Source organism: Semicossyphus pulcher, unplaced genomic scaffold (genome assembly GCF_022749685.1).
Source record: "Semicossyphus pulcher isolate SPU_LCO1_2020_fin unplaced genomic scaffold, fSemPul1.0.p SCAF_9, whole genome shotgun sequence".
NCBI classification, from domain to species: domain Eukaryota; kingdom Metazoa; phylum Chordata; class Actinopteri; order Labriformes; family Labridae; genus Semicossyphus; species Semicossyphus pulcher.
This window is the reverse complement of record NW_027211770.1, coordinates 30,134,229-30,161,383: the sequence shown is the minus strand read 5'-3', so window position 1 is coordinate 30,161,383 and position 27,155 is coordinate 30,134,229. Positions and strand designations below refer to the sequence as shown.

General features: G+C 42.5%; 1 protein-coding gene across 1 annotated transcript in view; it reads right to left on the bottom strand.

The window, feature by feature from the left end:
* Positions 1–26,040, bottom strand: part of LOC138584499 (semaphorin-7A) — a 49,643-nt gene extending 23,603 nt beyond the window's left edge. Inside the window, exons 1-8 of the mRNA XM_069656749.1 lie at positions 25,818–26,040; positions 19,691–19,830; positions 16,263–16,325; positions 10,876–10,971; positions 10,432–10,537; positions 3,057–3,164; positions 2,597–2,736; positions 624–802 (exon numbers count right to left, since the gene is read on the bottom strand). Coding sequence (XP_069512850.1) covers positions 624–802; positions 2,597–2,736; positions 3,057–3,164; positions 10,432–10,537; positions 10,876–10,971; positions 16,263–16,325; positions 19,691–19,830; positions 25,818–25,896 — 911 coding nt within the window. The 5' untranslated portion in view covers positions 25,897–26,040. The remainder of the gene's footprint in view (positions 1–623; positions 803–2,596; positions 2,737–3,056; positions 3,165–10,431; positions 10,538–10,875; positions 10,972–16,262; positions 16,326–19,690; positions 19,831–25,817) is intronic.
* Between the last annotated feature and the right edge of the window lie 1,115 nt (positions 26,041–27,155).

The following is a 27,155-nucleotide window of genomic DNA, read 5'->3' as shown; positions in this document are numbered from 1 at the left end:
GTTTGGTTAAGTTTAGGCACAAAAAATACTCAGTGAGATTTGAAAGCACATCATAATGTGGAAGTAAATAATAACTCAATATTGACTTTTTGATTCACAGCAGGCTCGCATCATGGCCTCCGGGGTGAAATTCCTGCTTCGCTTGACCCATCGATTGCCCCTGACTGCCACACTTAACGGTCTTTATTGTTATTTCTTCTACGTCCCCTCATCTCCTTTAGGATGTCTGGAGCAGTTCATCTGAGTGTCTAATAGTGCCACGGCTGGCTCCAAATTGGCTCACAATGACGTGGGTTATATACAAATTATAGAGCGTATGCATAACTATGAACACAGTGATGCACAGCTGCACACCCTGAGGTAGTTGAGATGTGAAAGGCGTGCACATTTGCTCTTCTTCCAGCCCCGGCAACCTAAAGGTCACCATAAAACCTTTGTCTTTGTAGAGACGTTGACGAGTATCTTCAGAGAATAATAATTCAAACTTCATCCAACACAACTAATGTGCTCTTTCTTTATAACTTTTTATGTCTTAGCCAGACCAACGGAAGTACACATAAAATTTACAGTGTAATGTAAAAAACAGGGGGGAGGTTAAGTCATAACGATGTGTTCCAGCTCACCATGCGTTGGAAAACAGGCCGTACATGACCCCGGCCCTCTTGTCCTGAGCTGTCAGCACCACCGCCTGCTTCATGTTGTTGTACTGCTGCTGAGTGTTTCCTGCACCGCACATCACCCGGGCCTTCATGAAAGTGGTCCATGAGTTTTCCAGCAGGGCTTTGATGCCCCCTTCATCCACCTGGAAATAACACATAAGCACCGTGACATTTGAGACCTACCAGGGCAGCCGGGTTGCCAAACTGATTATGAATTCACCGTGTCCCCTGCCAAGGTTTGACACTAACCCCGAACACAGACACAGAACTCCCTCTCTCTGCCTTATAGGAGAATTCTGCCATTTTAGAGAAGAGCTTTTGCGTCTGTCTCTGAGGATTCAGATTGGTCTGAGATATAGTAGCTTAGCTCAGCACAAAAACATTCGGCGAGTGGAAGCAGCGATCCGAGCTTTGTTAAAGGAGCCCTCCAGCAATTCAACAGCTGTCTAATTTACAAATAGTGTGCTTAGTGAAACAGGAAATAAGCCACAGTGGTTTAACAAGAAGTTAGCGTACACATTAATCTAGCTACTTAATGAGCAACAACTGCTGAGCCCAGAGAGACTGGTCAATGATGTGTTTAATACAACGCTGCACAAAAGCTCCCTCAAGTTCTCTCGTGAATTTATGTGTGAAAAAAGGAAATAAACATTATGGATTAAGCAGCATTTAGCACACGCTTTGGAGCTATTTACTGACTAACATTAGCTGGACTCAGAGCGATTGCACACTTTCCTAACTGTGAATAACTCCCAATTGCTTGTTAATGTGTGTATGGAATGTATTGATGACCAACTGCAAACAACCAGGTAAATATTTCCACCTTTTGTCAGAGCCTAACAAGTGCTAGGCATAACAATCCTTGGACTAGTTAGGGGAAACTCTCTAATTTGCTTTTTTGTCGAGACTTTAATGATTATGAAGCTCCAGCCAGCATAGGGGAATCTCAGCTTAGCACAGAGACTGAGAAGAAGGAAACATCTAGCCTACTGCTGTCTGGATGCAACTAATCTCGACGTCAGGAAAGTGTTCTTGTTTCCGTTTGAACTACGCTTGTAGTCCGAGTAATATTGACAAATCACATATCAGCGGCGCATGCAGGAAAAATAGTGCGTGAGGAGAGCAAAAGCAGGCGGAACGTAATCCGCCGTAATGACATCCCGGCTCTGACAACGATTTAGCTTCTTATTAATTTCTAAACAGACATCTGCAGCGAGTTCAGCTAACAATCTGTTCTAAAATTGAACTTGAGATGAATTCCCTTGACGCTGCGTCACGAAAGCCGCTTAGCGTTCAGATTTCCCGACTTCCTCGAATGCGTCAGATTGATCCGACCTCCGTTCAACAAACGAGCATTTGAAAAGTTTTCTTCTCGTCTTGAGGACAGACCTGACAGAGCTTGAATTTTTACTTCTTACAAATCTGCATCATCATGTTGACATTTCAGCAAAGGTAAGACCCGTTAATAACAGGTACATCAGAAGAATGAACGGTTTCTCTTTCTGTAACAATGCAGCACGCGGCAAAGGAAGTCTTGGCGGGTGTCACGTTCACCGGTGTCCGACATTGGGATGCAACCAAAGGTTATAAAATTTACCTACAAGCATCAAAGCTGACCAACTACCATGACAAGGCCAAAGAAGAAAGGGAAATGAGTGTTCTGTCATGTCTAACCTCTCGTCAGAGAACAAAGAAGGGTATGTCAAGAAATGTTGAAATATTCTTTTTATTTAGACTTGGAAAATGAAGAAACTAAACACCTGAGGTTGAATATCATCACACTTTACAAGAAACCTGTCATGGAAACCTCCATCATTGGAGTGGACGTTGGATTTTGAATGGGGAGCAAAATAATGAAATAAATATGGGAATACTGTTAAACTGATTTACTGTTTCCACGTTTCCACAAACACTGGTGTGTGAGTGGGGTTTTTTACCGTGCAGATCCGGCCGATGCGGGCCCTGTACGGCTCCTCGTCCACCCGGGCTGTCTTGTTGATCTCAGTGAAGAAGAAGTAGATCTCCTCCTTGTACTTTAGTGAAGACGGGATTATAGCTGCGCCGGCAAACTGCGGATCTGTTGATGAGAGTTAAATGCATCCCTTGAGATACCGTCACTTTGTTTCTAATTTACCTTCAAGACTTCGAGCTGTATTTAATGATCGCCTTCTTAATGACAAACTGCTAATACTGAGTGTACATAAAAAGGCTACTCTTGGTGGAAATGTATCTAATAATCACCCAAACCATTAACAAACATTACCAAACCATTAACATGAATACACCTACATGGTATTTTTCCCATGGGAATAATAGTGGTGATTTACCACCCACCATCTCAATGTTCATTAGTCTAAACCTGTGCTGTTTCTGTGTGACTCCCCTCCTCCTACTCACTCAGCAGCCAAATGTTCTCCGTCTTCAGGAGTTTCTGGGAGCCGAACGTACGCCTGATCGAGCCGGCGTGACCTGCCACCGACGACATCGCAGAGTACAGACTCCCATCTGAAACAGCGAGGAGAAAAAGGAGAGAAGAAAGAGTAAACAGTCGGGTAAAAAATAGAGAAGGTACTGTATTCACAGGGGGAGGAAGATAGTTTGGAGAAACACAGAAGAGGATTGACTGAAGATAGAAGAGAGGAAGATACACAGAGAGAGCATTAAACACAGAGCGGGGGAGGGGGGCCCAGGAGGCCACAGACAGAATACATGAGAGGAGAGGGGGAAAAGAGAGCATCAAGGCAGACTGATGAGCAGCCACCAATCCCCATATTCCTATAACCCCACATTAAGCTTCGTCTCCATAGCAATGCAGAGGGGAAGCATGTGTATTCATGGCAGTCACATCTTAATTAGGACGGATCGTTATTAAACGCTGCTCAACTCAAGCACAGGGCGGTTTGTTGCTTCGATCGTCTGAAGCGCAAACTAACCTCTCGCTAATTTCTGAGCGTTTTCTACAAACGATCCATCAGCGTTAGACGGTTTAACAAACAGACAATTTGTCCGTCCCTTATAATTGCTCTGTGACTGCTGAAAGGTCGCTTTAATTTGAAACATCTCTTTTAAGTCGATCTCACCCTGCACTTCTCAACAATCACACAATTGAGAGTTCAATTTCGTGTGGAGAGTTGCAGAGCACTACGGTCTTTAAAAACTGCCTTTTATTCAGTTTAATTGGGCTGCCCTGCAAAGTGAAGCATGTAATCAAAGAGGAATTCGGGTACTGTTGAATCCAAAGATTGTTTTAATAGAAGGATCATCCAACTGATCATGGCAGCAGGGGGGAAGCAACGACCTTTTTCTGCAAGATAGAAATATTGTTTTTCTCAGTGCAGTCTGGCGCTTTGAAGACGGTGATGTCACAGCTGATCCTGGCTTCAAACGATTTTATCTGAGTCTTTAAAAAAGGCTAATTCCTGCAATGATCTTTTCTGCAACTTTGTGAGGCACAAAATGATAATCTGAGCCTGTCAGTGGCAAAAACAAGGTGACTTTGATGTCAGGTGCATTCAGCTCCAAGGATTATGTTGCAGCTATGTGAACCAAAATCCGGCTGCTGGCTGAGGTGATCTACAATTCCAGATTGGTTTGAACCTTGTAATTTAAACACAAATATATGTAAAAAATAAGGTCACAATAAAAACAGCATAATTCACCTTTAACAGACTTGTGTGTTCACAAAAGCATCGTTGGCCATATTTTCATGTACAGAGGGTATGCACAATCCCTTTTACGATCCGTGTCTCTCTCCCTGACAGGCAACTCAAACCAACAGTGGCTGCATTGAAAAATGAGAGCTGTGATGCTGAAAAGAAAACAATGAAACTCGTGGAAAAGATTTGCCACCGGCAACTGCAATGATTGGAACAATGAACCAGACAGTCAGTTGTCTGTGGATGTTGAAATGTAGCCAGATATTGAGTTTACTGAGATATCTATGCATGAACCCCTACAGAGGGGGAGTTCTGGAAGGAAACAAAGCCTGCGTGCATATGAACTGTTCAATAAAGAATTATGTTTCATTCTGTTTCTTAGTAAGCATTTCAAAGCCCTGCCATCCTGTCTTTTCTCTTAAGTGGGGTACACACTACAAGATAATCAAGCAAAGTCCCGATTTTTTGATGGTTCTAGAGATGATCTCTCCAGATGTTCTGTGGTGTGAAGGATGTTAAGAGTGATTTTACTTCCCTCGAACTGCTCGGAAGAACGTCGTGGCCGCACCGATTTCAAATCGTAAGTATTAAATATGTTCATTATTTACAATCCATTACCCCGATGATAGCGGAGCACGCAGTCTGTGGATTGTCACGTGGAACGAATACAATTGCCAATGGGGAAGTGAGCTGACTGAAGAAGGAAGCACAACAACCACAGCAAAGAAGTAACATGTTCACGCCGTCTCCACCACTTCATCCACAGTTTGTTCTTTTCTTTCCTGAATTTTCAGTAAAATTCCAAAAACTATCATCGCCAATTCTTCCTGCCCGTCATCCGCCATGTTTGTTTATTCTAAAGTCTCGTTTAACCGCGAGAGATTATGTGAGATTTCCAGTTTTGAGAGTCGGACTCTGGTTGTTGGTGAATGAATCTGTTAGTGTGTGGTGTGCTAAGAGTAATCGTTCGCTCTCCACACGATAGGAGCAAAACTGTTCACTTTATGATTATATATCGTCATGTGTTGAAAAATCTTTTAGTGTGAGCCAGGCCCTAAGCATCCAAGAATCCTAACGTCTCTCTGCAGCCAGTTGTAATAGCAGCTCCATTTTGAGGATCTTCTCCATGACTTTGCCCCATGTAAACATATCGTGACAGATGGCTGACTCTTGGGAGTTTGACACTCAGGATGGTGTGATCTCCTGGTGATGTTACACTTGCTAAATGTCATACAAGATCTGCTCATGTCCTCCCTATACTGGACCATACACAGAACTCTAATGGCTTTATCCCAACATCAGAGATCATCATTCATGAAATCTAGTGAACTTTTGTTTGGTGTGAGATCTGCATAAGGCACCGTGGTCATATTGGCGTTGGTTCATGTTGGCATTGGGTCATATTGGCGTTGGGTCTTATTGACGTTGGGTCATATTGACAATGGGTCATGTTGGCGTTGGGTCATGGGTCATGTTGGTGTTGGGTCATGTTGGCGTTGGGTCATGTTGGCGTTGGGTCATGTTGGGGTTGGGTCATATTGACGTTGGGTCATGTTGGCGTTGTGCCATGGGTCATGTTGGCATTGGGTCATGTTGGCATTGGGTCATGTTGGCGTTGGGTCATGGGTCAAGTTGGTTTTGGGTCATGGGTCATGTTGACGTTGGGTCATGTTGGCATTGGGTCATGTTGGCATTGGGTCATGTTGGCGTTGGGTTATGTTGGCGTTGGGTCATGTTGGCATGTTGTCGTTGGGTCATGTTGGTGTTGGGTTATGTTGGCATTGGGTCATGTTGGCGTTGGGTCATGTTGGTGTTGGGTCATGTTGGTGTTGGGTCATATTGACGTTGGGTCATGTTGGTGTTGGGTCATATTGACGTTGGGTCATGTTGGCGTTGGGTCATGTTGTCGTAGGGTCATGTTGGTGTTGGGTCATGTTGTCGTAGGGTCATGTTGGCGTTGGGTCATATTGACGTTGGGTCATGTTGGTGTTGGGTCATATTGATGTTGGGTCATGTTGGCGTTGGGTCATGTTGGCGTTGGGTCATGTTGTCGTAGGGTCATGTTGGTGTTGGGTCATATTGACGTTGGGTCATGTTGGTGTTGGGTCATATTGATGTTGGGTCATGTTGGCGTTGGGTCATGTTGGCGTTGGGTCATGTTGTCGTAGGGTCATGTTGGTGTTGGGTCATATTGACGTTGGGTCATGTTGGTGTTGGGTCATATTGACGTTGGGTCATGTTGGCGTTGGGTCATGTTGGTGTTGGGTTATGTTGGCGTTGGGTCATGTTGGCGTTGGGTCATGTTGGCGTTGGGTCATGTTGACGTTGGGTCATGTTGGCATTGGGTCATGTTGGCATGTTGTCATTGGGTCATGTTGGCATGTTGTCGTTGGGTCATGTTGGCGTTGGGTCATGTTGGTGTTGGGTCATGTTGGCCCTGCATGTGTTGTTGGTCTTCCAAAGGTTTCTCTTGTTGCCAGTAAATGAATTGAAGGTCTTTGGCAGACCTATTCAATTTGTAGCCCATGAACCAAATCGGGCTCATTAGCAACCTTGATTTGTTGCTTTAATCATCCATGAAGGTTATAAAAATGAAAATACAGATTTAAAAAACTATTTCTACCAATGAGAGAGAAAACCTCTCATGATGCAACCAGACAGAGCTACTTCAGGTTGTGTTAGTAGAGGAGATCCGGGGGATTTAAACTTCATAAAAAGATGTTAAATGCAACATCGTGTTGATTAAAAGAACAAACTACTTCTCTTCTACTCTGCATCGTTAACACATTTAAATTTTAAGGTTTACAGGTCTGACACAGGGAATGTAAATGTCCGGATCCTGGGTGATTCATGTTTTCAGATCCGGTCCTTTAAAACACTAGTAGGTCTGCTTTAGGGTGTTATCCTGTTCAGCCCTTTGATACAGATGTGCGGTTTGGGGCTAGTTAAATAAAACAAACTGTATGCCCCCTGACACTGCAGTGCTGCTTTAAACTTTGTTATCCAGGTCCTCAAGCAGCTGAATGCTGTAAGCAAAGTAGGGCTCTGACACGACGAGGGCTTTGATTCAACTGTGTAGTGAGGTGCATCATTCACTGAATAACCTTCAGTGAAGAGAGGTGCTTTCAGTGTTGCATTGATTCAAAAGCTACTTTGTTTCAATTCTGTTTGTAGTGAGTTCCATTCTTTGAATAATTATGGGTCTAACAAAACAACCTCATCGAACGTTCACTTTAAAAATAGGAGGAAGAAACCTCCTTCAGTGATGATCCTCGTCGCAGACAGACCAATTACCACGGAGCAAAAATGTAAATAATTGGCCAACGTATTATCTTGTTTAGGATGACTACTTATGTGTCAGCCAAGTACTACATAATGTCTCTCTCTGAAATGTTTGAGGTTCTTCAGATAAAAGCATCTTCTCATTTACATGTTAAGAACAGAGAGTGGTAAAAAGAGTGTGATCACTTCTGAGAGCAAGAGACTCACAAGTGTACCTCTGCTGCTCCCCGCTCAAATGAGCAAAGTTGATATAAAAAGAAAGCTTTGTTCCAAAAAGAGATGTGAAACCTTAAGAAAAAGCAAGGTGAGGGTTTGAGATGGTGACACTTACTCCTTCAAAACGAACAAGACAATCTACTATCTTTTTACTCGCCCCACCAGTTTGTTACCTCGTGGCGTAAAGATGATTTTGTATTGTTTGGGCCTGGTCATGCCAGCCTTTCATGATTTGTAATATCTTCAACTAAATTCAATTTACTTGAGAGGAATAGACGTGATCAGAAGCTTCCCATGTGGCAAAAGAGCTCAGCATCGATTTGTTTTTACAGTGAAATCAAATTGAACTGTTTGGCTTTTGTGGCCAGTCGTGATCACCAGATCGACCAAACTAAACCACAAAATGTGTTGTCTTTATTTACTTCCAAAAGATATTGCCGGCATTACACCAGATAACTTTGTAAGCGACAATTTTCCAATGTTGGAATAAAATCTTGATAGTTTGGCTTCTGTTGTGGCTCCCGTCATCTCGACTGTTTGGTGTAGAGCTGATCAGACTCTTTCTTCTGTTTTGGATTAAATTTTAACGTTAACCTACTTTGTCAAACATAATAGTCTAATGACATAAGGATTGTCACTGTGAAAAGGTTTCCATCATAACTCAGGAATCTTGTTCTTTCTTGCATCGATAGTTAATAAAACCACCAGTTCTTTTTTGCACATATTTCTGCCTCCTGAGCCGTTCTTCAACATCATGTAACTCACCATCAGTGCCAAAAAGCGACAGTGAAATCCCTTTTTTATGAAGGGCTACTGTCTGTAATGCAGTCACCGATCAATAGGTGCACTCTCTAGCACATAAAAAGGGAGGCAGCAAAATGTGTTGATCTTTAACCTGGAGGCCGCTCGCAGGAGGCGGGTGATACAACAATAGATTTTGATAGGGCACGTTGTGAGCGTGGCACCAGTGACCCATGAGAGTGTGCAGGAGGGAGATAATGCCCGGCTAGCAGCCTTCTAGCTTCTTATGCTAAGCCAGCTAACGTTATGGCCTGAATCACAATTGAGTGCAGCTGTGGCCAAAAGCTGCTCCTGTTTCTGCTCCATTGTTTGTTTTTCTTCTCATGAATTTCACCCAGAAGGATGATGGGAAATAATCTCAACAGGGAACTTGTTGTAGTCTTGTTAATAGTACAAGATACCTCGTCTCTGCAAAACCTTCAACTGTTGACCAAAATGTGTTTAGACGTGAGAGGGTGTCAGACCCTCTCAAAGTCCTTCTAGTGTGTGGTCATCTGATCTGACATCTGTTGAACATGTTTGTGCCTTCAAAATCCAGTTCACACGTCTGATTTCTCTTTTGACACTTTGGGTTTGATTTGATTGACTAAGTAAGACTTAGTTGTCAGGATCATGGTTGCCCAATCTACTGCTAACATTAGGGACTCATTAATCTCTATTTACAGATTCTACATTTCTATGTAGAATCTGTAGCAGGGACGTGGCAAGGCAAGAGTTCTGGTTTCCATTTGAACTACGGTTGTAAACTGAGTAATATTGACCAATCACGTATCAGCAGGCTGCGGCGTATGCAGGAAAAACAGTCTGTGAGGAGAGCAAAAGCAGGCAGAACGTAATCCGCTGTAATGCCAACCCGGCTCCCATCAGCTTCATCTGACGACGATTTAGCTTCTTATTAATCTCTATAAACAGACATCTGCATGCTAACAGCTAACAATCTGTTCTAGATCTAAAATTTAACTTGTGATGAATTCCCTTGACGCTGTGTCTTGAAAGCTGTTCAGATTTCCCGACTTCCTCGAATGCATCAGGTCGATCCGACCTCCGTTCAACAAACGAGCATTTTAGAAGTTTTCTTCTCCTCTTGAGGACAGACCTGACAAAGCTTGAATTTTTACTTCTTACAAATCTGCATCATGATGTTGAAATGTCGTCAAAGGTAAGACCCGTTAATAACAAGTCAATCACAAAAAAAACGGTTTCTCTTTCTGTAACATGCAGCACGCGGAAAAGGAAGTCTTGACGGGAAGTCTATTATCACTCACCGCCCGGCACGTTCACCGGTGTCCCCAGAGGCGATATCATCTCACACTGTAGCCAATGGGATCCGAGATTTGGGACACATTGCAGTTTGGATTAATATAGTACTTATACTTTCAGCTTTGCTTCTTAGACACTCTTAGAGATGTGTATGAATTTTCACAAACCACTGAGGCTGCCACTTTTCTTTGGAGGACAGGCCAGTTCTGGTACCTGATACGTAAATGGTTTGTGTTCATGAATTTGCTTAATTGATGCTTAATTTGCTTAATTGTCCATGTCCATCTGGTCACGTCTTCTAATCAACTAAGCTTTCAACTATCATTCCTTCGCTTGTAGTCACACAGGAACTAATTACCTTACCTAAGCACACCTGCAATCTGCCTCCACCTTGTAATTATGAGGTTCATCAGGCTCACTGCAACAACAAAACTCTCCTCAGTCAAGAAAAGCTTCACAGCAGAGCCTACTGTGTTGTGCAAGGTGTTACTCTTTTCCCCTCCAGTGAATCAGGAGCTCTGCAAGCAGACCTTTGATTTCCTCTTTGCATTTGTTACCTGCGGGCAGGCTGATGGACCTCTGGGAAGGGTAGGGTGGTGAGATGTCAGAGGCCGCCGCTATCTGCCCGTTGCCCTGGACGTCAGTCAACACGGTCTCGTTTACCTGACAGGAGAGGAGGAAGAAGATTGAGCCTGGGGGAAGTTAAGCCTTTAAAACTCTACTCTTTCTGTCATGCATAAGTAAACATGCAGTTTTCTATCCAAATATAATTTAGCCAACAAATTCGTTTGTGAAGTTTCATCTTATTCTTTAGTGCTTAGTTTCATTACTCATTCAGTAAACATCCTCTGTGGCACTTAATAACTCCGGGCCTTCATCTAACCAGCACAAGAAATAAGTGAGCAAATAAATAAATGCTAATCACAAGCCGCAGCTGTGAAGAAGAATAGAAGAAGAATTTCTAACAGCCTTTCAAGGAATTTGAATGTAGAAACTCTTACCAGCATCCAGCACCTGGGGCTTCCAGCATTTGTCCCACATACTATGAGTGTGTCATTTACTTTCTGAATGACGGTGATAAAATTATTACACTCCAGCTGTGATAAAGAGACAGGAGAGGAGAGGCACAAAGGCAGAAAATGAGGCAGGAGCGAGAAGGGAAAAAAAACACACAGATTGGGAGAGGGATTAAAGATGTGCAGAGACAGAGAGGCAGGAGAGGGAAAAACAGTGAGGCGTACGTGAAAGAGTGATTAGAGGAAGAGAGATCACAAGGGAGAGAGGAGACAAGAGAAAAACCAAGGGATTGAGAAAACCAAACAGGCGAGGGGTGGAAGGTGGAGTAGAGGGATGGAGAAACAAAGCAAGGGTACAAGACAAAACAGATTACGGGAGGGAGAGAGGGGATTGCTTAGAGAGAGCGATTTAAGAGAAATTGGAGGCGATCCATGCTGTAAACATTTTTGGCAGACAGCACACAGGAGGCTTAGCCCTGCAGTACAGCACTGCAACACTCTATATGCATCACTTATTCACTGAGTGCAGAAAATGGACCTCTACCTCTAAGACATTAGCAGATGGAGGATGGAAATGAATTCTGAGTACAAGCTTGAGGGGCACAGGAGGTTGTAGAGGCAGCGGCGTGTCTTTAACAAAGAAGTGCTCTTTAGAAAACAATCAAATCATGAAGTCTGATGGAAACAAGGTTAGCGAAATCTGGAGATGGAAGAAGTGCATCACCAAGTCCAAAAAGCAGGGCCGGAGCTTGTGTAAGTGTGTGTGTAGGTGGATGTGTAGGTGGATTGGTAGGCAGATGGGTGGGTTGGGTAATTTTTTTTCTAACTGTATGCAAGTTTGTATGTTTTCACTTTGTGCACTCATGAAAGAATAGTTTGAGTTTGGGCACATTGGCTGAGTGACTTTATGTGGTCGACAAAAATAAAAAATAAAAAATGAAGCCAATGCAAAAGGGCCAAAAACTGCAGTTCCATGAATGGCCACTCGAGGCCGGCTCCAAAAGAGAGCCATTCCTCATTGACCCCCTGATTTTAAATGTTTACTGCAAGCTACAAAACAGGTGCATTCCCCATATCCCCATTCTGACTACTGCACAGTGTAAAATTAGTGTTTAATTACTTAAGGCTACAATTTATACATAATTAAAGGTGCGGTCACTTTAAATGAAAGATGGCCGCTGCTCGTTGTCTTTCAGGCGTCAACTCAGCTAATCTGAACTTTACATCTCGGATGTATTTGTTGTGTTGGTACCTTTTGGGCTAAATGTTCTAACCCTCAAATTCCCCAGGGTCCGTCTCCAGGGCGTTCTGTGTGCGTGACCTGCGGAGTCGATCGCGCCCATTCAAGTCAATGCTCGTGATTCCACAGCACGCGCGTCTCAGAAGCGTCTCCCCGCTCTGCTCCGCTAAAGATAGGCGCCGGGTCTATTTTTGACGGAGGCCGCTTCAAGCACGCATCAATTCCGGTCATTTCAAAATAAAACACCATGTACAGACTGGTACATGTACAGACCGGTGCAAACTGGACTGTTGTTTGTGTGTTGCTCTGTTTAACGTTGATGTTATCGTGTGATTTTGCAATTCTCGCGCTTGCGCCGTCTGACGGACCAGAACTGCGGCGCAGACGGAACGCGCCGGACAAAGATCCTGTGGGATCGGGACGTTAAAGTGAAGTTTATTGTACAAACAGACCGACCAACAAGTTGGTGTTCCACCTCTTTTTCGAGATTTAAATATTTGTATTTTATTTGCAAGTACACTCCAGCACAATGTCCAACTTGCAGAAAATACATTTATTTGCTTGCAACGTTTTGGTGCTCGACCTTCATCAGGCAGATTTTTTTCCTCTCTACGCACCTGTCCTATGAAACAGATGAGCAGAAGTTTTTCTCAACTCAGTATTATTTTATTTAACACCAATTAGCAGGCCGTAGCAGTCTGCGTTCACCTTGTACATTTTTGCTTGCTGTCTAAATATTCTACCATCAAGATTTAGTCATTGACATAGACTGCATAATTTAACGTTTGCTAAGCTTCACCCTCTTGTCCAAATATGATCACTTCTGGCTCCAATAAAACAAGATGTCAAAGGTCGTTGTAGTTTTATGGACTGATAAATGCCATCTTGCAGGATAACAGACGGGTTTGTGTCGTTGCCGAGAAGTTTAAATAAGGCCAGTAGCTGTTGTCAACAAAAAAACAATGTCCTATTCAGTAGCTTAATTTTTGATCCCAAATTCTTGTGACGCATCGTTTTTTGTTTCACTGCAGTGCTTGGCAAGAAACTCTCAACACCTCTAACAAACAATGCTCGGTGGAATTCCAGACTAGTACATCCAAGGCCAAGGTTCAGTGCAAAAGCAGGAAGTATTGTGTCCTTTATGCAGGGAGGTGGTTTGGGTGGTGTGCAGGCCAGTAGCATTTCAGACTGCAATGTAGGATACGGTCCATTAACCTCACCATAGTTAAGACATGTCATGTCCAGCTGAAAGCCTCGTGTGAGAGTTGATGATTGCATTATTTTAGGTGATGCATTGTTGATATATTCCTTTTTCTGTTTGCCTGATGGGCTCAGCTTTTGTGGATGCTCTGGACAAACTGAAGCTGCAGTGAACAGGCAGTCCAATAACACTGTGGACTCTGACATGGAGATATGTCTGCCGTTTTGTGCCTGCTGCTACATACTGCTCCTTTCTCCGTTTCACTCCGGGGTAATGTTTCTGAGAAACCTTGTGGCTGTCTGTCACTGAAGGATGTTGCCTCCCTTGTCCTTCATCCCCCCTCTCAGCACCGTCGGCTTTATTGGGGAAGATTTACTGCGTCACTCAGAACGTTCTTATTTTCCACCATCTGCTGCTGCCAGACTCCCTGGAAGCTTCAGCTCTGTTTGTGCAGAGAAGACAGTGCCCTCTTTGTTCTGTGCCATAACTCCACTAACACTTTTTATTTAAAAAAACTCTGTACACACAACTGCTACATTTGAGTGACAATACCGAAATGGTAGAAGCTAATTGAATTGCAGAAGCGCTCTTGTCCTGATGACAACATGTTCATGTTTGCTACAACACAAGCCATTTGGCTTTGCAGCGAGCACATTAAGTGTGGGAGGAAAGGGAATATCACCCCGTCTGTTAAACCTGATTACAGGTTACGGATGTTGGATGGAGAATGAAGGGCTTCGAGCAGCAACAGTAAATCTGATTGGGACAATAATTCAAGGTGCTGATGTTCCTTTAACAAGAGCATCTATATTCCTTTCAGCATTTTCTTTTCTGTTTTTAGCAATCAGACAAAAGCAATCATCGATGTATTTCTCTAGACATGTCTTTCCGAGGTATTAATGCTGATCCTAAAACCTCTGATCACAATAGATTAAGAGAGCCGGTGTTGTATTCTCAGATGGAGAGACATCTTTGCGATTTCTGTGATGTTCAGAAAAATTAAGTTTGCTTATTATTTGAGCTCAAACACTGATCGTTTCTTTAATATTACCACGTCGTTTTTGTGCCTAACTCTAAACAATGTGCTCTCATTTTGTTTTAGACACCGTTTGCTTAGGTCAGTACTCTACCAACCGTAGAGTGGAGATTATTGTGAGAAATAATGTCGTATTTTTATTATTTTGTACTTATTTATTTACATATTTCTTCCTTTTTCTTTCATTATAGATTTGTACCAGAAATATCACTGATATCGATTGATCTTAACTGACATCATTATTATTATTCCAACTTGACATCATGTGTATTATATAATGTTAAATGGCCTGCGTTCTGTGTTCCCTGCTCTGTTAGCATTTCCTTGTTTTTGTTTGTTGTTGTTGTTTGTTGTGGCATATGGCAATAAAAAAATGTAAAATAAATAGATAGTAGTCTGCCTAAACTTATTTAGTTGTACATAGTTTTCATAATCACGTCATATTACTCAACTTGAGAGATGTAGGCGAGAGACTCCTTTAGCATCGGAAGGTTTCCATCTGTAGTCAGAGTGTTGCACGTTTAAGCGAGCTTTAGTTGTACGCAGGAAAATGTTAGAGGTGGAATGCAGTCAATATAATGCAATCTCGGAGCAACTGGCTGTCATAGGGCGACTATTTAGGTCTTGTTAATCTCTGTAAACAAACGTGTGCAAATATCAACACATAGCAATCCAGTCCAAGATGTCATCTGTCCAATTCGACTCTATTCTCAAGTTGCAGTTGGACGAGCACCCAACAAAGGAACTCCTGGTCTGGATACACTACTGTATATTGCTTATCTGAATAACCACTGGCTACACTGGAAGTCCCAAAGAATTGATCATCACTCCTAAAGACTGTCGTCAGGCGATGACTGATGGGTTCGGAGACTGCTGTTAGCTGTCCCTGTTTGGACACAGACAATGGACATACATCTGCAAGTAATTCTGTTCTTACAACTCAGAAGCGATGACGTGTGGGCATGAGCACTGACAGAACTCATGTGATGCTTTATGGCTATGGCTAGTTTTGAGAGTTAAGGTCGCCTTACTTGTGATAATTAGAGTCATATTTGAAGTATTTCAGGTATTACATTTGGCTAATTAGAGTGGTGAAAATGAATTCCCTTTTTTCTACCGAGCAAATGCATAAAATTAACTCTGAGTTTCGATGAAAAAAGATTTTCAATCATGTTTTTCATTTCCTGTAATTATAAAAATGTGTCAAAATGAATGCTGGTTTTCCTAATTAATTTCCAATGTTAAAAAATGTCTCAGTATTCAAAGTAAACCCTTAAAACATGAAGTCATTCGACTCTCTTGTTGAACCTTTTGTTGTCATTAGGTTTTCTTTATTTTCCATGACAAGCAGGTAATAAGCGGCTCAGTATCCTCTGCTTGTTAACATTATTCATGAGCCTCGGGCCTGTGTAACATTAAGTTATAGCTTTTGAACATTCACAGACCTACTTAAGTGTAATATTGTATTAAACTCCTGCTATTCTCTCCGTCTCTCTGTGGAACCTCAAGGAATTATTCACTGGAATTATTAACAGCTCTCTCAGCTGTGCATTATTTGTTGTGTTCACTTTGAGCTGAAGTCATCTCCTGTGTAATCGCATCTCATCTGTATAAATTAGCATTTGCTGTGTATCTTAATTGCACGTTTTTACAGCATATATTTGTGATATTTGGTCTACGAGGTCCTTCTACAGCGAAACATGAATCTAATCCAGAAACTGAATGAGAAACAAGCGTTGCCGCGCTAACCTCACTGTAGTTCAACTGCAGATGATGGTGATTAAAATGATAATGGCGATAAGCAAACAGGATGGTATCGATAATCCACTGATGGAGGAGGAGAGTGCTGTGCAGAAGAAGTGATGGAGGTGCTGACAGTGAAGATGAGCTTCTACCTCGAGTGGTGCAGCCTTTGCCTTGCAGGTATCAATTGCAGTCTGATCAGAATCCGCAGGGATCTGTAGGAGGAAGGACTGTTTAGTTTGTGCCAAGTACTTTCACATTGTTCTGTTTCAGCAGGAAAGCAGCCACCCTGCTGCAGCTGCTGAAACACAATCCTCACTGCAGGTGTTGACTGTGAAAACAACATAAATCTGTACATCTATCTTCAGAGAAATTCCAATAGGAGCCAAAAGTGTGATTAATCAGTGGTTCGCAACCTGGGGCCGGGGCCCCCTTATTGCGCCAAAGATGGTTGGGGCGAGGCTTTTTCTGCACAGGGATTGTCAAGATTAGATTTTCACATGTTAAATAAGATCATCACTTCATAATCAAAGGTCTGTTCAGCTATTAAAACATATATTTTTTTGGTCCTCATTTGCCACGCCTCTGCGAACTATCTGATTGGTTGCCAATAAAGATTTGGAATGAATCCCTTTATTGTTTTGGTGTACGTGTGCGGGCTGGGGGGGCTCAGCCTTTCTTAGATACAAGCAGGGGGGGCTCCAAGGAGAGGAGGTTGGGAACCACTGCGATAAGTAATTGCACAAGAATCACACCTTTGGCTCCTACCGTACACTTTTACCTTCTTATAGATATTGTTTTGTTTAAACTTCACAATTACAACATTACCCAACTGGAAATTCATCATATTCCTTCATACAAAACATCTCTTGGTCCCTGAACAATAAAGACCTCTACAAGAAATAGTTAGTCATACCATTGGGGACCCCAAAATAAACTTAAATTCTGCACCTTTTCATATGTGGAGTGTTTCAACACTGATATTAAGGTTGTCTTTTTTTTTATGCATTTGTTTGTCGATTTCATACAAGCCATATCCAGGTATCCACATGCTTTTCTATATTCTTCATGTTTTATATTTTTGCTTCAAACCAAATCAAAGTAATCTCTTAAAACGTGGGTGTAGCATGCGGAGCAATAGAACAAGTGGTACGCAGACGAAGAATGAATCCTGTCTCTGAAAACTGCTGAGCGTTGTTCCCTTCAGTCAGACAAGCATAGTGTCTCCATCGCAGAGCAGATAACTGATCTGCTGACCCTTACATAATGAATATCTCCCACTACAATTTTTGACTCTCAGAAAAGAACTCACTCCTTCATTCTGCCTGACTGACACCAAGAAGCGACGCTTACTGCGAGTGAATCAGGGGGAAAAGATATTTTACCACTTATACGCTCCGCTAAACTGGCTGGCATTAAAAATAAAACGTCTTGACAAAATGTCACTTAAATATGTGAGTAAGAAAACTGCCACATCAAACATCAAAATAGTCCCTCAGTGCTACAAACACATCACCAAGCGATGTTTCTCCATCTGTAATTCTGTCTCCGGGGAGGAAAACTGAACAAAAAGCCTGCAATCATTCTGAAAAAATAGGCCATAGTCACATTTGGAAGAAACACTGAGCTTACAGTCTCCTCAATTTGTCAGACCAGTCAGCGCTGACTCTGTATCCCAGACGGTGTAATCCTGAGCCCGTGCTGACATTATTAGCTGAGTGAAATATGTCCTCTTTCCTCACAGGAAGAGAGATGTGAAATGTATGCATGATCCGACTTCCTCGGCCCTCAGCCGCTGAACTGGGTCAGCGGCAGGCCGGCCGTCTCAGCTCTCTCTGACCTCGCTGGCTCGCTGCGTGGCCCTCGCTGCAGGCGGGGCAGCTACATTTGTTTTCATCCAGCAGAACCTGGCAAACAATGCTGAGAGGAATATATATAAAGTTATACGCTAAGCTTTACTTACTGCTTGGTTGTCATACAGTATCTTTTATCTTGTATCTTACTATCTCGACTCCATGAAATACCCTGGGAGTTCGACTTCAACTGTTATAGTTTGAAATGACGACATTAGACACAAATAAAAAGACACAAAAGTTATTTGACTATGCTCTATTAGATCACGAGATCTTAGAGACAAACTGGTGAACTTGTTTATGCTCATTCACTTTCTTGCTGAGAACGAGATGATCTCTTGTCTGTGTTCAAACCAGGAGAAGCTTACTGTAGCTCCAACATCCACCAACTCCTACCTGCTGTGCTGCGATTGGCTAGTAAAGCAAATAGGACGACTATGGGACTTTCACCTGCAGTTTGTGTCCAGTGTGAAACCAAATGTCTACGTTGATTATCCTAACAATATTTTTCTAAAACAGGAGTGTTGTTAATTAGGCACCGACCAAGTCGGCAAGCTTTAGGAGCATCTTGGTTTGGGTTAAGCCAACATGGACTTCTTCAGGGGAAGCAAACAGTGGTCTACTTTACTCCCGGGTAAAAGAGCTTCCCAGCAGAGAGCCCTGGAGGCCAACTTTGAGGCAACAAGTATAAGCCATCACGGCACAGTAGTATTAGCACATCACATTCGTAGTAGCCAATCACAGCACAAGAGGCCAAACTCTACTGAGGAAGGAAATGACGCCGGGGAAGCAGCCAGCCTGGCTCACACCAGAGTAAAGAAATACAGCTTCCAACACCTCACAAAATACCAGGTTTGTTTAATCCATTCACAAACAGAACTGTTGTTTCTTTCTGAATAATAATTCATTCCGCTCTGTTAGATTACAAACGACAACATTGTGTTAATGAGTGTGTTTCTGATGTGACCTTCAGAGAACGCAGGCAGGCTCTTTGTTTCTGCTTCTAGTCTTTATGCTGAGTTAGGTTAGTCATGTCTTGATGGCTCCTGATGCATCCTTTGTACACGTTAAAGTGATATCCATCTACACTATAATGCTGTGTTCAGAGTGTGCTGGTCTGCGCTAAAACAGTCCCATAAAGGGTTACTTTCCCAACCAGCTCTGGGTTGCCAATCAAATGTGATTCTTCTGAGACGAGTTTGTGATTCTGACCTTTATTAAAAAATGTAATTGGCTTGACTTAAAAGCCCTGAACACCCACACAGGTAATTTTAGTTAGTCCGCCTGATTAGATCTCTGCTCAGGCTGAAGGTGGGCTGAGCTATTCTAAGAATTATGGGGCATAACGCTACCAACGTACCACTAAGACTGATAAAGGTGTAAGTTAAGTGTGGGAAACGCTGTACACGACCAAACAGTCCGATGGAGAAGTTTAATCAGGGAGCAAGTGTTTAGGTGTCCCTATCAGGATCAGCTGAATGCACAGACAGGACTTTCCAACATTGGTTGGTTGCCAACTCGTTTTAAATGAAGTGGCTTGAAGGCATGGTAGTATTTAGTACTTCATCTGGTGGTTGGCAACTGGTCTTTATAACTTCTCTCTCCATGGCAGCAGAGTGGTTTCCGGATATTAATAGACTGTCTGGAGCTGAGAGATTAAATCCCCCCAAACATGCAATTAGAATGTCTGCATACAAGCCAGCAAAATCAGCTGAAGTGGAGTGTACCTGCAGGTCGCGGACCCCTCTGTTAGTGAACGTCAACACATAGACCATCGCCTGGCCGCCCACGTACAGCGTGTCGCTCCCTTCCTGGTGGTACATGCTGATGTAGTTCTCGGGTTTGTTGAAGTGGAACCTGGAGGGCTCTGTGGAACAGAAACGAGAGAGATGAGGCGCCAGACGAGAGCTTTGCTTAAGTGCATTTCTGCTGTGTGCATTGTTAAAATGTTTGTTTGTTTGTGCGATGAAAACATGCCCTCTGGTTATAAAGTTTCAGTAATTAAAATGAAGGGAGCTCAATTAAAGTTATTCAACAGACAACAGCAGCAACCTCTTAGGAGAACACTGCTGCTACTTGTCGCGACGAAGTTAATATTCAGACTGAGAGGGATGACGAGGAGAAGGTAGAACAATATGTAGAGATGTTTCCCAAACATAGTGAACTGGTTAGGTAAAACAAACAATGTTCTGTAGTAAAAAAAAGAAGATAAAGTTAAGGACAAACACAAAATGTCCAAAGAGAACTGAATCTGCCGTCTATGTGAGGACCAGCTGAAAACCTCCTGCCTCTGAACCGCTATGATTTACCAAAACCCTCGATCCAACATTGCTGCCCTTTGCGGTTTTAGATTAAACAGGGAGCCTTTACAGAGATCCTGGGTGTTGGAGGAAAAGGGCATCTGGTGGGAGCATAAATATCACTGAAGTAATCATGTGGGCAAATTCCATCATGGATGTTTGTTTGAATTACACTCAGGACACCTCCAGAAGGCTTAAAAGGACATTTTGGGATTTCTGATTCACCCTTCTAATCACACTCACATGCACCTACACTGCAACTGTGCATGAATTTAAAAATAGATTAAAAACACTGAGCAACATGTACAAAAGTCATCTTGAAGATTATACTCCCGCAAAGGACCACCATGTCTGATAATGACTGTTCAATAATTAAAGAGGGGTTCATAAAACATCACAGTCTCCCGCCCTTTGATCGGCCTGCCAGGATTTTTCTTTCGTTTGGTCTCCAGAAGAACATGTCCTGTATTTTGTTGAGACATTTTCAAAATGTTCAGTCTGAAGAGGTAAAAAGCTTTGTCGAAAACCCACCAGCTACCAGTCCTCTGACAATAGATGAAATAAATTCAGTATGAAATCTGAGAAGCTGAAAACTTTAAAAAGGCGTCATTACCAAGACGTTCCAAAAGCGAGGAACAAAAGATGAAAGGAATTGCTCATCTCGTACAGCTTAAGGTTTGCTTTTTATTCTCAGAAAATATGTTTAATGAGAAGGGAAAAAAACTATTTTAATTCCAAACTGATGATGCTTTTTGTTCTCTGTGTTTCAATAGAAATAAATCAACTAATAATTACAAGATGTGGTTATTTCACCAATGCTACGTGGTAAAATCTCCTGAAATGAAAAAGACTTTCTGTCTGACACCGAAGCCAGGATTCGGTGGCGGTAATGGTTGATGTAGGTTGCTAGCCAAGTTTCTATGGAAACAGTGGCCTTTCGTACTGTCGGGAAACTAATTGATGAAGCCTGAACCTCACAGGGAAGTGCACAAGGAAAGCCAATGTGGCAGATGTCTAAGGTATTTATTTCACTGTCTGAGAGAAATAGAGGAACACCCTGCAGCTGGTGTAGCACATGGACAGATCGGCATAAATATTTCTTTTAGAAGTCCACATGTACAACTTCTGAAGTTCCCCAGTATACCATATATCATTCTGGCTTCAACACGGAGAGACAAAGAGAAAACAGTGGTTGGTGTTAACCCATACGCAACCTTACCTGCCGCTAATGCTAATGTTGCTTTAGCATGAGTTTTGTTTCAATTAACCATTTAAATCCACTCGAAAGAAATCTTCTCTTTTGGCTCGCACGACTTTGATAAAAACACCATGAAAAGTCACTTTACAAAGCTCCAACGGTCTCATGACTCAGACTCTAATGAGTCTTGATAACCTAAATAAATTATTCCTATTTTTAAGGACTCAAGTAATATAATTGATCCTTTATTGTACTGTATACCATTTTGACATGGACTGGAAACTGACCGCCCTAAACTGACAACCTATGAAACAGTTAAATATAGATATCCTATCCCTTTCATTTTATTTTAATTCATTTTATGTTACAAGATTTTCAGCTCAGCTAGATTGTAGCTTACTTTTTGAGAGTTGTTTTACTCTCACCGGCCACTTCATTATGTACACCTGAAAAATGTAATGTAATACCAACACACCAGCTCAGCCAAAAGATTTGCTTTTATGTAGCCTGTAACGTACAGGCTTTTTTCTAAGCTGTCACAGAGGTGTTTAATTCAGTGATATTTGCGTCAAGGAAATAATTGGTGGTGGGGCTGCACTGAGCTGCATTATATTCAGAGGTGTTCCTAATAGTCTGGCCCCCTCATGGGGGGACAAAAAATTAGATACACATCTCAATATAATTGAGGTCAGTAGACCACCTTTAACTACGGCCTCAGTAATAAACATAACTGAATATACACACTTCAACAAAAGTCAACCAAAACTTCATGAAAGCAGAATCCATGGCAGCGCTGTATTGAACTGCATTAGATAGTACAGGTGTACCTAATGAAGTGGCCGGTGAGTGTATATCAAGGTCTTAAAACCAAAGAGCCTTTGTTGTTTGGGGTATCATACAACTAAAGGACCAACTGAATTCACACTATTCCCCTGATATGCAGGTGACAGCACTGTACCGCTGAACTGCAGGTATAAAAAGGCTGCTCACTTTTGCAACTGTTTTATCATTGTGCCATGTTATATACGACCACCATGAATGACACACAAACCTTAAATTGCTCGCAACAAAAACCCCACAAGAGACCTTAAATATGCAACCCAAGCCAAACCCCTCCCCCCCCAATACTGGACAAGTGGACAACACTTGTGACTGTCAGAGATGCTGTCTCATCTCTTTAAAAATGACTGTTCATACAGTCTCTACTGTGAGCTTTTGGGTTTTAAAGTGTCTTATCCCATGTCTTTCTTTATTCTATTTCAGAGGGGTCACACATGTAAACTGAAATGTCACAGCCTGGTTGCTATTTGAACTCTTTACATCTCCCTTGCACTTACTTGGAGCCTTTATTTCTTATTCTTTTTTTTCCCTCAGACATTTAATCGTTGCTGCCGGTTGAAAACCTTGAATTTTTAAAAGGTCAGCTTTTCAGGATCCAAGAAAAACAGCCTGGTTGTTGTTTCTCAAAAAAAGGCTTTATTAAACTGGAGCTTCCTTATCCTCACAGGACCATGGGATCCTTGAAGGAAGTTAATAATACAAATATGTTCTAACTGTACTAACAAATATGCTAATGAAATAAAAGAGAACAAAGATACTTTTGTTGGGAATAGTTTTCACTAGAGTTAAAGTTAAGTTAGATAGAATAAGACTGACGAGATTCTGATGCCTTTCTGTTTGCCCTCCACAGATCAGAGCTGCAATTTTATTTACATAAAATCTTTCCCTGCAGAGAGGAGTTCACGGTCCTCCCTTGTGAATTTGAAGACAAAATCTAGCAGGCTCATGGTTCAGTGGGGCTTTTATACAGAGGTGTTCAGTCTGAGAGAGAAGGTCAACACAAAGGATGGCTGAACTTTGGCCAAATGTTCTGATATTTAGGAAGCAGTCGGAGATGTCAAATTAGCGTTAAGATTGCTGTTGACTTCCTGCTCTTCATTCTATCTCTGTCTCTGACCTTGCATTTGTGTCTACGTCACTCCTGTGTTACTGCCTTTATCTCTTAAATTTAGATTATCTCTCTTTTCGTTTGTCCTGCCTACAGCCTCTCTGCCTCTTGGTCGTCTTATCACTCTCAAGCAGGCATATTCAGAATAAGGTGTTTACAGATAATGTACACTCATGTTAGGCAGACTTTCATTTTTTCTCACCCCATTCACTGCATAATCCAAATCCTAATCCTAATGCAGTGCTTCAAAGGAGCGCCTCAGAGGAGAGGCAAAAAACACTTCCCCACTTTGACAAACCTTTCTCATATTTTCATACCAGAACAAACACACTTTACACACTCTGGTGAAAGTATAGATATGAATCAGCTGATGAACAAAATGGTTAAGGTTAGGAAAAACATCATTGTGTGGTTTTAAATAAGGAGCCAATGTTTACTTTTGGTTTCAAATGGGACTTGAACCCATCATTTGGGTAAAGGTCCTTTTGTTGTTTGACCCATCGAATGCCTCCGACCGCCTCCCCTGGCAACAGTTCAGTTTAAATACTACGTCACTAACAGCAGCTGCTCAGAGTGTCGAATATTATTGTGGGCTGGTTTCACTTGAAAGTTGAGCATCTCACACGCACCTTGGGAATAAAAAAGTGCAAGGTACACTGAGAAGTCATGAGCACTAAACTACAAAAAATGGAAGTTATTACCTGAGTTGAATCTTAGTTGTTTGGGAGTGATGAACTTAGGAGGTCTAATGCACTGATTGTAATAGCTTTGTACTATTGCCAATGCCAAATGCTAGTAGTGTATTGCATTCCCTATATCCTCTACTATAAACTAAGCCAGCATGTATAACCTTAAGCCCTAAAATCAATCTGTGTTTTGTCCAGATTTGTCAGAAAAAAACATGCCAAGCGAGGACCCTGTACCTTATCAGGACCTCGGCGCTGTCCGTGGTGCTGAAAAAGCGCCAGCTCTGAAACAGCGTCAGCCCCATTTGAGGGTTTTTGCACTTCAGGCTTAAACTGCGCCTTTGATGGATTTCCTCTGACAGCTTCCTACCTGTGAACTGTGTGCATCTGTGTGCCCTAAAGACGGGCATTTATAGCTCACCGTGCAATTGCATAACAACGAGTTTGATTGATATGGCATGCACGTCCGGGGCCGTCATCTTGTGCGTTTTGTACTGTGCTCATCCGCGGGGAGGGGAGGAATACAGATACAGATAACTTGACACACAGCCCCCATCTCTACTGATTGCTGAATACATTAAGGGACTGTGTGAGGTGTAAAAAGGCGTGAGTGGAATAAATAACTAGGAGTCGGCTTGGAATTTTCCATTGATTGCTCTCCCCTCCCTTTCTTCTCCCTCTCTCTCCATGTCTGTATATTTGTACATAGTATACACGTTTGTATGGCGGCTGCTGCCCTATAATGCAACCCTCTCTTTCCCGGAGCCGGAATCATCTGCTGCAGTGTGAAGCAGCTGCCGTGTCCCGCATTGCAGCTCCGCAAGGACGCGAGCTACAGTGCCGGTGTCAACCTCTAAAGAGTCATATTTCACAGTAATGATGCTTTTCGGCGTAGGCAGGCGGGTGTTTAAAGGGCACAGCCTCGTGAACTGGCGCCATGTTCATCCAAAACAGAAGAGAGAGGTTGCTTTTGAGCGCCTCTGGTTTTATTCCGCTCGGTTCGCCTGGAGGTGAGGGTATGAAAAAGGGACGGTTGCCAATTAAAGCTCAGGTGCCCTAAACTGAGAAAACCTCGCGATTGTGCATTTAAACGGGCAAACTGTGCAATTAGAGGGTGTAGAGGTAAGGCGAAAACACAAGTTGTCAAAAAGGCACACAGAAAAGCCACAAGTTGCACAAATCAGATCAGAATGGTTCTAATGCGATTTTGTGCGACTATCACACGGTGCACCCGGACAAGAAAGGAAACACATGACAAATAGATCAAAACACTTCGTGCACATGATCTCTTAATATCGTGATGATATAAAATAATTAGTTTTCCTCCGGATTCTCATCCTGTTATATCCTGTGAACATGTGTGCGGGGCCTGAATGATGGAGCGCGTAATTTACTACTCAGTCAGATGAAGGGGGGGAGGGCGATGTTTTAAGAGATTAATCCAGAGGTAGCTCCGTCAATATGGCATTACTGGTACTGTTTGTGCAGCTTTTAGCGACGGACAAGATCGCCCGGGTTAATGAGAAGAACTGGAAAATCACTGACCACACCAGCTTGTGAATAAACTCTCACTCCGTGCATCCATTCACTCATCCCTCCATCCTTTTACCCATTCATGTATCCATTACATAGATTAATAAAACATGCTTGGCGACATAAATATGTGGCCGAACAATAAAAGGTAAAAAAATGACAACATCCACAAAATGCAGCTCTGCCTACCGTGCACAACAAATTTCAGCCGAGGTGACTTTCCGACGATAACCGTGGCAAAAAGCGACATCAGGATGAAAGAATTCATCTTTCTTGAAGCTCTGCTGTGTGCAGACGGTTTGTTAAATTGTTAAAGCGCTCCACAAAATCCCTCTTCTTCCTCGCAGCCGCCTTTAAGGTCCCTCCTCGATCTTCAGCGTCCCAGATCTGTGCCACCGACTGCTGGTCCCAGTCCTATCTTGTCCGTCTGCTTCGCCGGCAGTTCAGTTAGGAGGACTCGGGGTATCAGGCTCCACCTCGGAAACAAAAGGAGAAAAAAAAGGGGGGGAGTGTGTAGACTTTCAGCGGAGACGCAGAAATAAAAGTTGGATGGCAAGAAAATTGCATTAAAAACACATCATTGCTTGTGTGAAAATTATAGGCTCGGAGCATTACACGTCATACCTGTTGCTGATGATTATCAATTATTTTTGCATCCGCCTGCACCTTTAAAATCATGTTACTCATCTTGTTTTCTGACTCATCTTGTTTTCGTTTCACATCTGTTTCCAAAATGAGGATCATCACATTTCCATCCAGGCTGCAGCTTTTTGAAAACACTTGAAGCTGTTATGTTTCCACAGATAGCAAGATGTGACATTTTAAACTCCACATGCGCAGATGACTTCATGTTTCCATCATTCCACACAGGATTCTGACATGATATGACCTTAGGACACTCTCAGGGCCATGTTGTGTTTGCACACAAGCCCTCACACACCAGTCAATAATGATATTGCCTTAGCAACTGCTTCTACTGTAATGTCTAATCAATACGTGTCAATAGTGCCTGAGTGCCTGTATGGGAATGAATCAGCAGTTTGGTTCTGCTGCGCTTGCATCTGTGAAGTTAATCGAGTCAAATCTGGAAAAATTGAACCACTCTAAATGGTGAATGTCTGTCAGTGGAAGCAACCAAACAGATGCTTCAATTAGGCACCATAAGCATCAGCTGAGTTTCTATGAGAGATCTGGGAGCAGCCAGCACACTGCAGGGAAAGATCAGCATGAGGTTGTTTTGAAGACTGAGAAGAGGTGTTCCTGTATTTCCTCAATTCAGAAAGCACCATGGCACACATGCTTGGAAGAAACAAACCTCTGAAAACTCGTCCACCAGGAGGGCAATTTCCCCTTTCTAGCACTTTTAAAAGCCTTAATCATCTCTCAATGTTGCCCCTAAACTCACAGCCTTTGAGTTCAGTCATGGATGTACGAATTGAAGAGAATTTGTCTGGGGTTAGATCCTTGGAACTCGGAGGTCCTGATCTGAGGGGCAACTGAGGCTTTAAGGCATTTGCAAGAGGGCAA